General features: G+C 39.2%; 3 protein-coding genes across 5 annotated transcripts in view; all 3 read left to right on the top strand.

Annotated features, from left to right (window-relative positions):
* The window catches only part of LOC141363104 (dedicator of cytokinesis protein 3-like), a 200,840-nt gene extending 195,638 nt beyond the window's left edge, over window positions 1-5,202 (top strand). For 2 of the 3 annotated variants that reach the window (XM_073865642.1, XM_073865641.1), the window contains exon 54: window positions 305-5,201. In XM_073865642.1, coding sequence (XP_073721743.1) covers window positions 305-883 — 579 coding nt within the window. In that variant the 3' untranslated portion in view covers window positions 884-5,201. Of the gene's footprint in view, window positions 1-304 lie in introns of all 3 variants that reach the window. The other variant, XM_073865640.1, reaches the window with a different exon arrangement.
* Window positions 5,203-8,831: 3,629 nt separating this feature from the next.
* On the top strand, window positions 8,832-11,309 carry LOC129453510 (mesencephalic astrocyte-derived neurotrophic factor). Its single transcript, XM_055217766.2, has 4 exons — window positions 8,832-9,049; window positions 9,534-9,661; window positions 9,750-9,891; window positions 10,691-11,309. The coding sequence occupies exons 1-4, from the start codon at window positions 8,959-8,961 to the stop codon at window positions 10,873-10,875; spliced, it is 546 nt and encodes a 181-aa protein (XP_055073741.2). The 5' UTR covers window positions 8,832-8,958; the 3' UTR covers window positions 10,876-11,309.
* A 402-nt stretch (window positions 11,310-11,711) lies between these two features.
* On the top strand, window positions 11,712-15,437 carry LOC129453509 (putative RNA-binding protein 15B). The gene has a single exon (XM_055217765.2). The coding sequence runs from the start codon at window positions 11,914-11,916 to the stop codon at window positions 14,341-14,343; it is 2,430 nt and encodes an 809-aa protein (XP_055073740.2). The 5' UTR covers window positions 11,712-11,913; the 3' UTR covers window positions 14,344-15,437.
* Window positions 15,438-15,689: the final 252 nt, after the last annotated feature.

Below are 15,689 nucleotides of genomic sequence, written 5' to 3'. Positions count from 1 at the left end.
TTTTGGAGGGTCTGTCTTCCGGAAGTGTTTAGGTCCTTATTAAACGTACCTGAAGTAACTACTCAAGGTCTTTCAACCTTGCACTATATACCTGTAATACACCGTAAAAGTATAATAAGTATAGGTACTGTACTTCTCCTTTGAATTTGCATAAAAGACAGAATCCTGGTACAGGGATAACAGGCAAGGAATTGTTGCCTACTGCCGTGACCCAAGATAGGAGGGCTGAATCAGTATCTACAAGTAAGGTTTTAGCGTGATGTAATGTAAATAACAAACATCTACTTCTTCCTATCTTCTCCAGTCTCCCCTTCACCCTATACCTGCCTCACCCACCAGTCCACAATCAGGCCTGGATGGCAGTAACTCCACCCTATCCGGCAGCGCCAGCAGCGGCGTCTCCTCCCTGAGCGAAAGCAACTTCGCCCAGTCCTCCTCTGAGCCTACGGCACGAGCCGACACCCTGGACTCGATGCCGAGCAGCCAGGCCTGGACCACGGACACGGAGGAAGCCGACAGCCCGTACCTCCCCGTGCGCTACAGCGTCTCCGAGCCCGAAGTCCTTGACCCGCTCAAGCCCGCTCCGTGCCGTAGTCACTCGGCCCCACTGGGCGTAACCCCGGGGATACCCCCCGATGGTCACCATCACATGCACATTCTTCACCATCACCCACTTGCAATTCACGTCACCCACCCCCATTATCATCACCACGAGCCTCCTCCCGCTCTGCCGCCTAAACCCTACCTTAGGGAAGGTTGCATTCCTGAAGAGGACCTGAGGCCGGTACCAAGACCCATGGCACGAAAGATCTCCCAGCCTCTGCTCACCAACAAGGATGAACAAGCTAAAGTGGCTTGGGAACACGGTATTAGCGAAGAATAGAGGAAGAAAAAGGTTCTGCTTGGACTGGGATGTTGACTCCCCAAAGCAATGATTGGTCCCCTCTACTTCCCATACTGTAGGTCTTTTAAACGCTTGCAAAAGTGCTTGCCATGTTGCTGAGCTTCCAAACACTAGTGAGATTTTTGTTTCGCGCTTATTGAGTGCTTATTGCCCCCAGACCAGTGCTCTTGATAACTCAGACATGTGATGGCATGGAAAGAGATCTACAGATGGTACAGGAAGCACAATGATCACATGGTTTATAAGGACGCAAGTTAATCTGGGTCACCCAGTGTACCTGATCCAATATTTATCTATTTTTAAGTTTTACAATCGTTTTAATAGTTGTGTCACTCAAACAATAGTGTTGTCAACCTTGCCAGGAAAAACTTCTGGTTCTGGTTGGGTTACGCTTTAGCACTTAACCCTAGGCCACCAAAAACTTTATTAGTTATTGAAATACAGCATGAGGAACTCAGATGCAAAAGCCTCCGTCAATAAGACTTTTGATAGAGATCAGATTCAGAGCGATCCTCAAAACATACATGTAGTTTGAACTGTTTGAACTTCTGGGTTTTATTAGTTGGTTAAGAGTGCCACCTCGTGGATAATAACAGAAATACGGATTGCCGGAAAAACTCGTCATTGGCAGGGGAGCATTTTGTCTTAATTGATGAGTTGACTCGTCAATGGCGGAGAAAGAGTTCAGAATCTGAAAAAGTGCTTATTTACAAGAAAACTTAGAGGGTTTTGCATCTGAGCTCTTCATTTTTTTATTAACTTTTGGACTTTCCAGCAATCAATATTGCATTTAAAAGATGTCTAATAGCCGTCCAAACACAGCCCAGAGGTCTAGGCTAAAACAAGGCAACATTTGGGCTGTCAGTGAAAATTTAATAGACGTCTAACCGTAGCGCAAAATAAATAAATAAATGAAACTAAACTCCCTGTTGGCTTACATGATTAAAAATCATACATCTCGCAAGTAATTTTGGCTAGAAGTGGGTAACTCATAGCCAGACTATATTTCTAGTCTATAGTTAACCTAGATGGCTATTGCTTGCTGGGAAATAGGGCATCAAGTTACCAACACATGATTAGATTCTTCTCATTGTGTTTATTTGCTCTCTGAATTGAATGCAAGCGCCTTTTTTATTAACACAGCGGTTGATATAACATGCCGACACTTCATTACAAGCCTAAAAACACTTAGCAGATCGACTGCTACCTCCTGCATGTTTGCGAGAAGCTTCTCCTAACAGAAGCCGCACACTTATTTGACAGTAAGAGGCTTTTACAATCTCCGTAAAGCCTCATTACACACCCACAGTATTGTCGGGCTGCGAAAGCAAATCAGCCGCTTTCAACATTACAATTCCGTTACGCTAATAACGCGACAGTCAAAGAGCTGTTATATCAAAGCCATTTCACTGATGTCTCCTTACGGTAAAGCAGCTTTTGGTCTCAGCTGGTTTCTTTGGGATCTGATTTTCGTTCTTTTGAGTTGACGGTTTCGTAATGAAGTATATATTTTTAGATAGAGCTGTTATAAAATAATAAAAAATTCCAAGACTTTAATATAATTGTATAGTAAAATTTAATGAATATTTCTAAGATTATATAATAAACATCGCTATGAAAGATTATATTAAGTTTAGGGAAGTGAAAAAGTGTGCGTGTGATGTTTAGGGACTTGAAGTCCTACGGCTGCTGATGGATTCGCACTTTCGATACCTGATAGTGTCTGTGTATTCATTTCTGATAACTTGAAAGTATGTGTTATTTAAAAAGCTAATTTTTGTACAGTTGTGCATGTTCTCTACACTCGTGCCCAGGAAGGTCTTCTAGAGACGTTGCTTGTATATCTAGACATCATTAACTCACATTTTATGTCAAATGACTGTTCGTATGTTAGATGTTGGGTGATATTGAGACCGGAATAGATTTTTTTGTGGACTGCGCTGTTTGAAAAATGGATGTACCGTAGCTTTCAATGGGACAGTATCCTTTTATAAGGTCCTAATATGTATCATTATGTATACATTTTGTATACACTCAGTGATGTTTTGAAAGGGTAATGCCCCAATGACAGCGAGAGGTTCATATTTTTACTTTTTTTTAGACAGTGTACTGGCTCACAATTCTGCTCTATATAGCTGTATATTAAACATCAGATTGTGATTGTGCCACATTTTTGCTTTTAGTCTGGATACTGTTGTGTATTTTTATGCACTGTCATTTTTATTGCCATTTTTACCTACATTGTTTATGGTTTATGTATAATTTGATTTAGGGTATGCTCATTGTATGAAATCCCATACTTGAAGATTATTAAAGGGAAATGGCAAGTGTTTAGGAGATTTAAGGATTGTTTATGTATGCTTTTGTAATATGAAGACAGTACGCGTCATTGAGAGATATGTGACCCTGCCTGTGGAAACCCAGGTGAAGTCATTTTTACGATTTACTCTTTTGTACATAAAATCATCTTATATAATGTTGTGTAAAAATGTTACCTTGATATCTTTAATATTATATCATATATTATTTAAAGGTGCAGTGTGTACATTTTAGCGAATTCTAGTGGTGAGGTTGCGAATTGCAACCAACGGCTCAGTCCACTGCTCACCCCTTGTTTTGAAACGCATAGAGAAGCTACGGTAGCCGCCACCAGAAAAACATGTCATCATCGGAGACAACTTAGTAAAAACAGTTTGTCCGTTAAGGGCTTCTGTAGAAACATGGCGGCACAAAAATGCGACTTCCACATAAGGGGACCCTCTGTGTATGTAGATAAAAAGGTCTCATTCTAAGGTAATAAAAACATAACGGTTCATTATAAAAAGGTCTTTATACACCCCTGATAATATAGTTTTGTATATTATTTGCATTTCTGTCAAGAGATCATTCTAAAAATTACACACTGCACATTTAATATAATATTAGATTATTATACCATAGTCTGGATTTCACAGACAGGATCACATATATACGAGAAGTGCATGTTACCTAATAGGCCACAGTTCATTACCTCTTACTGTATGGCCAAGCAAAGTCAATACAAGTGAATGTTTTGACAGAGGGTCTTTTGTAAACGTGGGAACTTCATATTCATCACACAATATACAAATCTCTTACATAAGCTAATCTTATATCTCCGTTTTAATGATCTAAGGGACATTTTTTAGGAAAATATTGCATTCATGTCTTCAAAAACAAACATGAGTAATAGTTTTAACCTCCAATCATTTTATTAGAAATATTTTCTATATCCGTTAAATATCGAGTCATCAGGGATGGAAATGCAATCTATGCAAAGATGGTGTGATATAGGAAAGAGTGTGAACTGCTAAAATATATATGAAATGGGCCCGTTCTGTGCATATCAGCACTGCATAACTAGAAAGCATTAATATTTATTGTTTTAAGCACATTTTGCATGTAAATATTAACCGATGGATACTATGTGGCTTGTACTCATAATTCCTAATATCCAAAAACAATGCATATATTCACAATTCATTGCTTTAAATGAAGCTTACTCGTTCGGCACAAAACACCGTGTAAAAATGACTGTACATATTTTACATGTTTGATATCTCAGTGGAAGCAAGCTGAAGTTTTGGATACGGGCTTTCGGATTGAGGGTGACATTTTATTTTTTACATTACAAGGTTGCCCTAATACGCATCTACAGTATTCAATCAATACTTTGTTCATATATATACAGCATTAGGTGTGATTTGCTAATGAAATATTTTTTCTTCTGTATTTTGCTGAGAACACTGAACGATGTTGTAGGATGTGTCAAGTTATATGATGATGATGATACGGGCGTGCAAAGTTATAACACTGGAAATTTTTTGTACATAGGATAAACTGAGTAAAGTGGGGTACTAAACATTCTGACCTGCATTACAGTTTGTACCGCACATTGTCTGGCTTTATTTTGTGTACATAATCCTTCAAAAGCTTTGTATTTATATGGTCAAGAAGGACAAATCATGTATAGACAGAGATTAATTGTCTGCCTTGTTTCTGATGTAAATGTGTTTTTAAAACTAAAAATGCAAACAAGGAAAAATATCAATGGCCTAATCACTACGAGTTATTTTGTGTATTTTGCATCGAAATCTAAAGAAAGTTACCATGCAGAATTATGAAAACCTTTGTATTCTGAAAGTATTTTTTCTGTATATATTGTGCTAGCATGAATAAATGTGGTGTGGATTTTAGATGTAAATACACATGTTTTCCTACTCACTTAACCGATGTGACGTGTAATTCATTAATAATGCCTAATATTAAAGATAATGTTTTATCAACTGATAATCGTCTTGTTTTTTATTTTCTTTGGGAGTACACGGTTATTTTTGTGCATGCGTGTATTAATTAATATTACATTATTTGTATGCAAAACAGACCTCAGGATGTTTGTTTTAATGCAGTGTTTTACAAGTATAGGCCTGTGTTCATACAACAATATACAGTTTGTAGTTTCTTATGTAACAGCGCGCCCTGGTGGCGAGTTTAACCCACAGCAGTTACTGTAACAAAAATGAACTAAAATATTATAAAATGAATTATCTCAATGTATGCAAAAGGAAATGTGTTTATTACGCCATATAAATATCAGGACCACTTAAAGGGGTATACTACTCCAAACGTAAACGATATACTCGATATACGATATGTAGAAATAGAAAGCAATGATGCAATGACAAAAAAGTCATTGTGTGCATCATATGCTACACTTAATATAATATAATATAATATAATATAATATAATATAATATAATATAATATAATATAATATAATATAATATAATTGTACCATATTTTGATTAACATTTAAGCACTTGTTCAATGGTCTAATTATGACCTTTTGTGACCACATTGGGTCCCCTTACGAAAATGTGCCTTTTATTGTGATAAAAGTATAGTAACCATGTTTTTACTACACTAACCATGGTTTAACTATGGTTTTTGAAAACCATGGTTGTCAAAACCATGGTTATTTTGTGGTTATCATGGTTTACTACAGTAATGACCCTACGGCCTTAACTCTCATCCATTCTCAAATTCTCATCCATTGCTAATAATGTCACCAGATCAATAAAGATTTTTTTTTTATTACAGAACAATAACATTTTCATATCATACACATCAATTGGTTGGATAGTGCAGATTAAGGGGTGGTATTATTCCCTTTTGACATCACAAGGGGAGCCAAATTTCAATTAGCTATTTTTACATGCTTGCAGAAAATGGTTTACCAAAACTAAGTTATTGGGTTGATTTTTTTTTACCTTTTCTAGGTTGATAGAACCACTGGGGACGCAATTATAAAACTTAAACATGAAAAAAGTCAGATTTTCATGATATGTCACCTTTAAGAGTCTCTGTCTAATGCATTAGTTTGGTTTTGAATTATATTACCCTTAAATAACAGGTAACAATAACTATAAAACAGATGAAAATGTAAATGTTGTTAAGTTAAACATGCAAATGTGCTATTAAATTATTGAAATATTTACTTATAATCTCAGGGGATACTTCAAGTAAATAATTTAGGTCAATGTATAATGATGGTGAATTCACACCAGACACGGAAGAGGCGGCAAGCGCAAGTGATTTACATGTTAAGTCAATGCAAATAGGCATCCTGCGGCGTGTAAGTGGATGGCGTGTTCCGCGCAAATTGATTTTTGCTGCCCGAAATCCGCAAGTTGAAAAATCTGAACTTTGGCGGCTATTTGTGCCGCGTTAACCAATCAGGAGCTTGCTCTAGTTGTGACATGATAACAGGAAGTGTGCAGAGTAACAGAAGCCCCTCCCATGACGCAAATTTCCACGTGAATGTGTCGAATGACTAGAATTTCACGAGCAGCTTTCACACGCGAATGAAGCGAGAAAACTAAAATCTTCAAGCGTCCAACTATATACTAACTATATATGCGAGCAGCGCATTTTTGCCGCCTCTACCGCATCTGGTGTGAACGCTCAGTAATGCTACGTACACACCAAATGCAGGGCATTGCGTTACTCGCTTTAGAATACTCACGGGATTTAAAGCAACACCAAAGAGTTTTTTTTACCTTAAATAACGTTTCCAAAAAAGTTTTAGTCGTTCATCCACTCAAAACAGGGTGAATGGCACTTTCACATTCACTTTGCAGCCTTCTATCGGCCAAAACCGCACAAAAGAAGTTTACAACCGTCGGGTAGTGGTCCTGTAGTTCGAGTGAAAACTACAAAAACTTGCTTTACGGCAGACCTACAATCCAATCAGAGCCAGCTATGCTGCAGTATTTACGACATTGGTAATGAACAATTACGCTTCTAACCTGTAGGGGGAGCAAAGAGCAAAAACTCTTTAGTGTTGCTTTAACTTTGTGTCATGCGAATTTTTCGCTCAAGTTGAATATTTTTTACTTGGGCGAAGACACGTTTGAGGCGAATAGCGCATGTTTTTGCGCGATTGCCCGCCCATATTGCGTTACTTGCATCGCCCCATGCGAGGACGCGTCTGTTTGTGTCTTTGCATTGACTTTGAATGTAATCGTTGAACTCGTGTTTGGTGTGTATGCCCCATTAGGCTTGTTCGACTTCATGCGGCGCTGCAAGAGCTGACAGGTGGATGATGTCAAAGTACCGCAAGAGGATCCGAGATATCATACGAATGAGTCTGCTTTCAAATCGCTCTCACGGTACTTTGACGTCATCCACCTGTAGGTGCGGCGCAGCATGAAGTTGAACAACCCTAAAGATATGCCATTCAGTAAACGTTTTTCTTTTATTTATAGTTTGATGTTCAAAACAATGTAGCCTACACTGCAAAAAATAATTTTCAAGGAAAATCTTATTTTTGTCTTGTTTTCAGTAAAAATATCTAAAAATTCTTAAATTAAGATGCTTTTCATTGATGAGCAAAACGACCCAAGAAAATAAGTCTATAGTTTTAGACCAAAAATATCAAATTTAAGTGATTTCGTGCATAAAACAAGCAACAACAAAAAAATCTGCCAATGGGGTAAGCAAATGTTTTTTGATTCTTGTTTATGAAAATTGTTTTTTTTTTTTTGCTTGTTTTATGCACAAAATCACTTAAATTTGATATTTTTGGTCTAAAAACTTTTGCTCATCAAAAAAAAGCATCTTAATTTAAGAATTTTTAGATATTTTTACTGAAAACAAGACAAAAATACTAAGAAAATTTCTCTTGAAAATCATTTTTGCAGTGGACAGGTAACAAATAATGACAAATCATAAAAAAGATACAAAACAGAATAACCAGAAGGAAAGATATACATGAAATGTTGATCATAAATAGAAGAATTATGGGACAATGTCGCGCTGGAATAGTGAAACAGTTAATCTATTATTATTATTTTAAAGCTGAAAGGAAAGCACAATGTCCCAACAGAATATTCACCAGAGATTCAAAGATTCAACAAACTTTTTGTTTTATTTTATTTTTTATTAGAGAGCCAGATGTACAACAAATGTACATACAAAAACAGGCCTGCAATAGAAAAAAAACTATAATTGTCAAAAGCAGAAACACTGCAACGTCATCAGACACAGTTCAAATATGGAAATACAAAGAAGTGTAAAGAATTAAACAAATATAAATAAAGAGAAACGTAAATAAATAATAAACTTTAAATAAAATATTGATAATATAAGGGGTTACAAATAATTATTGGGTGCCGTTCAGTAAACTTCTATTTTTTTATTCAGTTCTGTAAACTACAAAGACGCTTGTTTCCGACGTCACGTCATCAAACCGCGTAAACCCTCGAAACCAATCACAGGCCGCCAACTGGACTCACTCCTGAACGAATAGTACACATCCAATCAGGCGGCGGTGCGTGTTGCGACGTCATGAGTCAGCCAATAGGATCGCGAGGAGTGTAACATTAACCAATCGGATGTGAGAGTGGGCGGGTCTTTACTTCAGGAAGCGGTGTTGAACAAGTACGTTGCCTGCCATCAAAACCGGTATCTTTAATGATACGACAGACACTTTTTCCATCAGATATTAAAGTAGTTAGACGCATTTATTTGCTTTGATGATGTTATATTTCAGTGGACTTTCTGTGGCGCTGGCCCTGGCGCTCGTGCCGAGCTATATTGATGCTTTGAAAGATGGTGAATGTGAAGGTGAGTTTGTTTCAACGTGGTTTAAACGTGTGCCTGCGTGTATTTAATAATGCATAAATTATATAGATTATAACTGGATAATGTTTATTTGTTCAATTATACCATACTGTTACATTTAAAGATGATGTATTTGTCATTTTGTATATTTGGCCTATTTGGTCAAAACTTTGCATAAACATTTAATTTATTCAGTGAAAACGTCTTGTCTATAGATCCTTATTTAGGCATTGCTAACTTACTAGGATGCATAATGTAACTGTATGTTAGATTAACACATAATGATGATAATATATATGTGTGACATGACACACCTGTTAAAATAACCACTGAAACAGATTATATAACATACAGAAATTATAATAAATCATTTTGTGTTTATACTGGAGTGATGCATGTCTCTTCTAGGTCTGGTTATGTTTTGTTTGAAATATTATTAAATCCTATAAGAACTAGCTACATTTTTGTTAATGTTTTTATATTCCAGTTTGTGTGGGATTTCTGGACCGGTTTCGTCAGTCACTAGAAGACAATGATGTTAAATTTGACAGCGACACCATTGAAAAAGAAATTCTGAAAGCTTGCAAAGAAGCCAAGGGGAAAGAAAACCGCTTTGTAAGTGTGTGTCTGTGTGTATTAAGTATTTTGTATATAAAGGTATTTCTGTTTATTTATGCATTGCTTTGTTTTTGTTTGTATAAAGTGTTATTATATAGGTGCAACAAGTGATGCAGCTACAAAAATAATCAATGAAGTTTCCAAACCGATGAGTTATCATGTGCCAGTGGAAAAGATCTGTGAAAAACTGAAAAAGAAAGACAGTCAAATCTGTGAATTAAAATACGGTAAGTTGAAATTTAAAGTTTATGCATCATCGCTGTCTAACCTGTATATGGAAGACAATGGTTTTCAGGTGTATATTAACTCTTTCCCTGCCACTGACAAGTTATCTCATCAATAAAAATAAAACATTTCCCTGCCAATGACTCTTCCCTGATGAGTTTTTACTTAAATCTATAATTCTGCTATTATCCAATAGATGGCGCTCTTACCCAGATTATAAAAAACTGACGCGTCAACTAATTCTAAACTCTGTGTATGCTTTGATCTTAGTTCTGAATCGGATTTTTGACAAAATTCCTTTACAAAAATGCAATTATTTCAGCTTTTTACAGAAAATTTGTATTTTTGAAGAAACCTACCCATATTTGAGAGGTGATAAAAAAAGAACAAATGAAACACATTTTTTACTGGTTTACTGTTTTTTTTTACTCTTTCCCCGCCATTGACAAGTTAACTCATCGATTAAGAGAAAACGCTTCCCTGCCAATTACGAGTTTTTACGGCAATCCGTATTTACGCTATTATCCACCAGGTGGCGCCCTTACAAAAACACTACCAAACATTTTACACTTTTTTTACAAAACAACAGCAAGATTTTTATTAAAATGTTTTTAGATTTATTTAGGGAAAACGGATCACTAAAACTAACTCCCCTTTTAATTATGCAAATTTTTGTGTTATTAGTCAGAAGGATGTATATTTATGAACTTGCATAATAAAAATTACCCGAGTTCACTTAACCATATTAGACACACGGGTCATGTGAAAATTGACATTAAAACACATTTCTCTTTCCCATAGATAAACAAGTTGACTTGAGCACAGTCGACCTGAAGAAGCTGAAAGTGAAAGATCTAAAGAAAATTTTGGAGGAGTGGGGCGAGTCCTGCAAGGGATGCGTGGAGAAATCCGACTTTATCCGCAAGATCAATGAACTCATGCCCAAATATGCACCAAACGCAGCCAAGGCAAGGACAGATCTGTAACTTCGCATGGAATTATGGGACTCAGGCAGCGGCCAAAGGCATTTAGGGTGGACTATATGACTACCTGACCACCTAACACTGGTGGTTTGCATTGTGCTGTCACTTTACCATGTTCTCCTGGTGTAAACGTCAAGAATTTAAGTGCACACATTCCCATACAAATTCAACTTTTCATTTATGACAACCTTGACTAAGATCCACCACCTAATGTTATGGTATATTTTGACACACTTTGCATAGTTCAAATATATAAATAGGTTTTCCTTTTTTCTGAGGGGATGGGCTTTCTTAGTTATATTATTATATTATATAAAATAGAAGCAGAGAGTCTTGCCTTCAAAATGTGTTGGTCAGTTTGAAAGGATTTGCTGTAAAATGTGTTTGATATCGTTATACCATCTTTTTCAATAAAAGAAAAAAAATGTCGTCATTTATTTAGACTTTATGCATGTTTGTACATTTTTGTGAACAAAAACCTAAATTTCAAACCATGTTTTATTTCTAAGTCAAATTTGTACATATTATAACCAACCATATTTCTTTAACATGACATGCGTCATTTAGCATGGTTCTGTTAAAAGCTTTTATTGTTGCATACTGTAAATTTAAACACAATAGTAGTCATAAAATACAGAAGCTATTGTGTTTTCTTCACTCTTTAATTTAAAACAGCTTTATATTTTTACAAATATAAACAAACATTTTATAATTTGCGCCCTCAAAGTGTTATTTTTAGAGAAAAATACTTTTTTTCGTAATTCCCACGGCGTCACGCGATCAGCGCTGACGTCACTGACGGCTCCTCCCTCTCGCGGGCGCGCGCACATTCCTTTTGTCCAAGATGGCGGAATAGATGCAGAAGAAGAGACGCTAATGTTTGTTGCTTTATTTTTAAGCGCAAAAATTAAAACCCGCCGTCTGTTTTTCGTGCACGCGGTAGCTAAAAGTCCCATCACGAATGTGCACCGTTTCTCGGAGCCGTGAGATCTCACCTCGGAGCTGATTTTGTGTTTTTGCGCTGAGGAGCATCACTGTAAAATGAAGAGGCAGGCCGAACGCGACGCGAGTCCGTCCAGGGCGCTCTCCAAACGCGCCCGCGAGCGGGACAGAGAGCGCGAGCCCAGCGCGCCACTCGCGCTGCTGCTCGCCGAGACCCGAAGTTACCACAAGCGAAGCCGCAGCCGAGAGCGGGAAAAATCGCGGGTGCGCGAAGAGCGCGAGAGCCTCCATCACCGTGAGCTGGGTCTACTGGGTCGAGCCCCGGTCCGAACCGCAGGTAAGACCCCATCCGCAGACATGGCGGCTACACGACTTGAATACAAGACACTATTGATCAGCAACCTCGGCTCGCAGATTTCTGACGAGCATGTCGAGGACGGACTGTTTCACGAGTTTAAAAAGTTTGGGGATGTTAGCGTAAAGCTTTCTCACACGCCGGAACTGGGCCGGATCGCCTACGTTAACTTCCGGCACACGGAAAACGCGCGGGAAGCGCGGCACTCCAAAACAAGGTTGGTGCTTTACGATCGTCCGTTAAAAGTTGAACCCATGTACATGCGGCGACGCAGTTGCACGCCTCCTGACGTCAGTTACGCGTCCGTGCACAGTGCTGCCTACACGTACAGGCAGAGATCCCTTTCCCCAGGTGCTGGTGGCAGTGCACTTACAAGGGATGCGAGAGCCAGACATTACGTCGAAGGTATTGGACTCAGCCGGGAACGTGTTTTGGACTATTATAGCGCCTTGGATGAGAGGAGTCGCATGTACGCTTATCAGTTACCTGAGGATGACTTGAAACCAGAGGATGATCAGAGAGCGACTAGGAATTTATTCATCGGCAATTTGGATCATAACATTTCTGAGGTGGAACTACGGCAGGGGTTCGAAAAATATGGGATTATCGAAGAGGTCGTCATCAAGCGCCCAGCCCGTGGACAGGGGGGCGCTTACGCTTTTCTCAAATTTCAGAATTTGGATATGGCTCATCGAGCCAAAGTGGCTATGCAGGGACGAATGATTAACGGAAATCCGATAAAAATCGGCTATGGGAAAGCCAATCCAACGACTCGCCTGTGGGTGGGTGGACTCGGCGCGAATACATCGCTGGCCACTTTAGCCCGTGAATTCGACCGCTTTGGAAGTATTCGCACCATAGACTACGTAAAAGGAGATAATTTTGCATACATTCATTATGAGAGCCTGGATGCTGCTCAGGCCGCTTGTGCGCAGATGCGTGGCTTCCCTCTGGGCGGTCCGAACCGCAGACTACGTGTGGATTTTGCTAAAGAAGAGGAGACCAGGGCGTACCCTCAGCAGTACCAGCCTCCCCTTCCCCTCCCTTCACATTATGACCTTCTGCCTGATGGTTACGGACGTCACCGTAGCCTCGAAAGAGAACTGAGGGCGAGAGCTCGCTCACCTTCCCATCCTTTGTTCGCGGAGCGAGAAAGAGATCGCCTTTCGGACCGTGAATGGAGTCCGCTGAAAGGGCTGGAGCGCAGTGTGAACCCTGATGCGTTTGGGAGAGCGAGACAGCGCAGCCGCAGTCGTAGCCGCAGCAGGGAACGTTGGATAAAAGAACGAGAATTGGATCGCAGACAAGGAAAAAGCTGGGAGGAGCGGCGCAAACGGAGAAGCCTCAGCCCCGTCGAGCGGTCCACAGAGGAGCGTGGAAGGTCAAAAATTCGTGGAGGAGCCCCTTGCACCCCGGAAGACAGCCCAGATCGGAGCCGTGGTCGGCTACCGGACTCCACCTCCGAACCCCTCAATCACACTCCCGATATAAGCAGACACTCCAGCGACGAACGCGCTCCGCTCGATGAATCCTCGCATTCAAAAAAGGACGGCGAGCACAATCGCAACCACCGCAAAGGCGAGAGCGACCCCGACTCGCAGACGGACAAGTCAAAAACGGACTCCAAAAAGCCAAGCACGCTCTCCGAATATGCACAGACTCTGAGCCGTGTCTGGCACGGTTCTCTCGTCCTTAAAAACAGTTGCTTCCCCACAAACATGCACATGTTAGAAGGAGGCGCAAACTTTTTTTACACCCTCATGCGGGACAATCATGCAGGCGGTGCCAAGATCACCCAGCTCAAAATTGCTCAGAGGCTGAGGCTGGATCAGCCCAAACTGGACGAGGTGACGCGTCGCATCAAACTAGGCAGCCCGGACGGTTACGCCGTGCTCCTCGCAGTTCAAGGCCCCGTGGACCGCGAAGCCCCGCCTCCAGAACCGGGCCTTCAGCAGCGCCTTCTCAGAAACCTGGTGACTTATCTCAGGAACAAACAGGCGGCTGGGGTCATCGGTCTGCCCCTTGGTGGCCCCAAAGATAGGGAGATGGGGGGCATGTTGTATGCTTTTCCACCCTGTGACTTCTCGCAGCAGTATCTTCAGACTGCTTTAAAAACTCTTGGAAAACTTGAGGAAGAGCATCTGGTCATAGTGGTCGTTAGAGACTCAACTTAACACTTCAATGGAAAGTCCAGATACTCTTCACCTTCATTTCCACATACAGATATTACACTTGTTGGTTTTATGTGAACCTATGTTTTTAAATCCATGCATTTCGCTGTGTTTTTAAAAAGTTGAACGTGGATCGTAACATCCCCATTTACATACCAGCGAGTTTTGTGTTCGTTTTGACTAAACAGTATTCGAAATGGTCATTGTCCTATTTAAAATGGTTTATAACGTTGCATGCACGGCAAATTACTGAAGTTTCTTTCGGGTGATTTACTGTAATGTGTATAAAACATATTGGTCCTCACTTATGAAACAAGCAGAACAAATAACCGTTAGTAAAGTGTCACTAATTCAGTGCAATGGCTAGTTTCACAAATTATCTATTTAGTTCTGACTTTGTGTCATAAATGAGTCCCATAGACCTGCATTTGCTATAATTTGCTTATAACTTTAAAACACATTCTTCCCTATCCACTTGTATGTTTACAATAACTGGGTAAAGGTTTGGTTTTACTTTAAGTAATACACGGTATGGTGGTCAGGCATTAACTTATGCCATCTACCTCTCATGCGACAAATCAGGTCTCCTCACATCGACTGTTTTTGAGCCCATTGCAGTTTTATCACATGCAGTGTTAACAGAAAGATCATGTGACCACCACATGTGTCTTACTGTAAAATGTACTGTACCAATCCAAACACACTAATGTTTGTAAACAAACACTATGGACTTTGTGCACACGTTTGTCTTTTTATTATGCCTTATTGGTTTTTGCCCTCTTGTATCCTAGTTATTTGAGCCAATGCGCATTTTAAACGATTGTACGAGTTAAAAAACGTCCAGTGATTTCAAATTTTCTAAGCTCAAATCCAGTGTTATTTAAGATTTTAGTTATTGGTGTTTTAAAAGCCGACTCGCCAACACTACAACCATTGCACTGAACGGTCATTTTCTGTTGTTTTTATTGCATTCTTTTATTAGATACTCTTTTATCACTCCTTTTTTTGTAAAACTATTTTCTAGGAAAGTCTTTTTTCTGTCTGTATGCCAACTATGTATGACACAGAAATGTAAGTAAACAATTCATGTTCTTGTATTTAATCTCACCTACTAGTCCTTATTTGCCAAAGTCTCACTTTAAACACGGCAAAAAATTATGTTCAAGAAAAACAAAATTCTTAGTATTTTTGTCTTGTTTTCAGTAAAAATATCTAAAAATTCTTAAATTAAGATGCTTTTTCTTGATGAGCAAAATGACATGGGAAAATAAGTCTAGTTTTTAGACCAAAAATATCAAATTTAAGTGATTTTGTGGATAAAACGAGCAAAAAAATCTGCCAATAGACTA

The sequence above is a fragment of the Misgurnus anguillicaudatus genome, unplaced genomic scaffold, assembly GCF_027580225.2.
Source record: "Misgurnus anguillicaudatus unplaced genomic scaffold, ASM2758022v2 HiC_scaffold_32, whole genome shotgun sequence".
Taxonomy (NCBI): Eukaryota; Metazoa; Chordata; class Actinopteri; order Cypriniformes; family Cobitidae; genus Misgurnus; species Misgurnus anguillicaudatus.
This window is presented reverse-complemented; position numbering and strand designations above follow the sequence as displayed.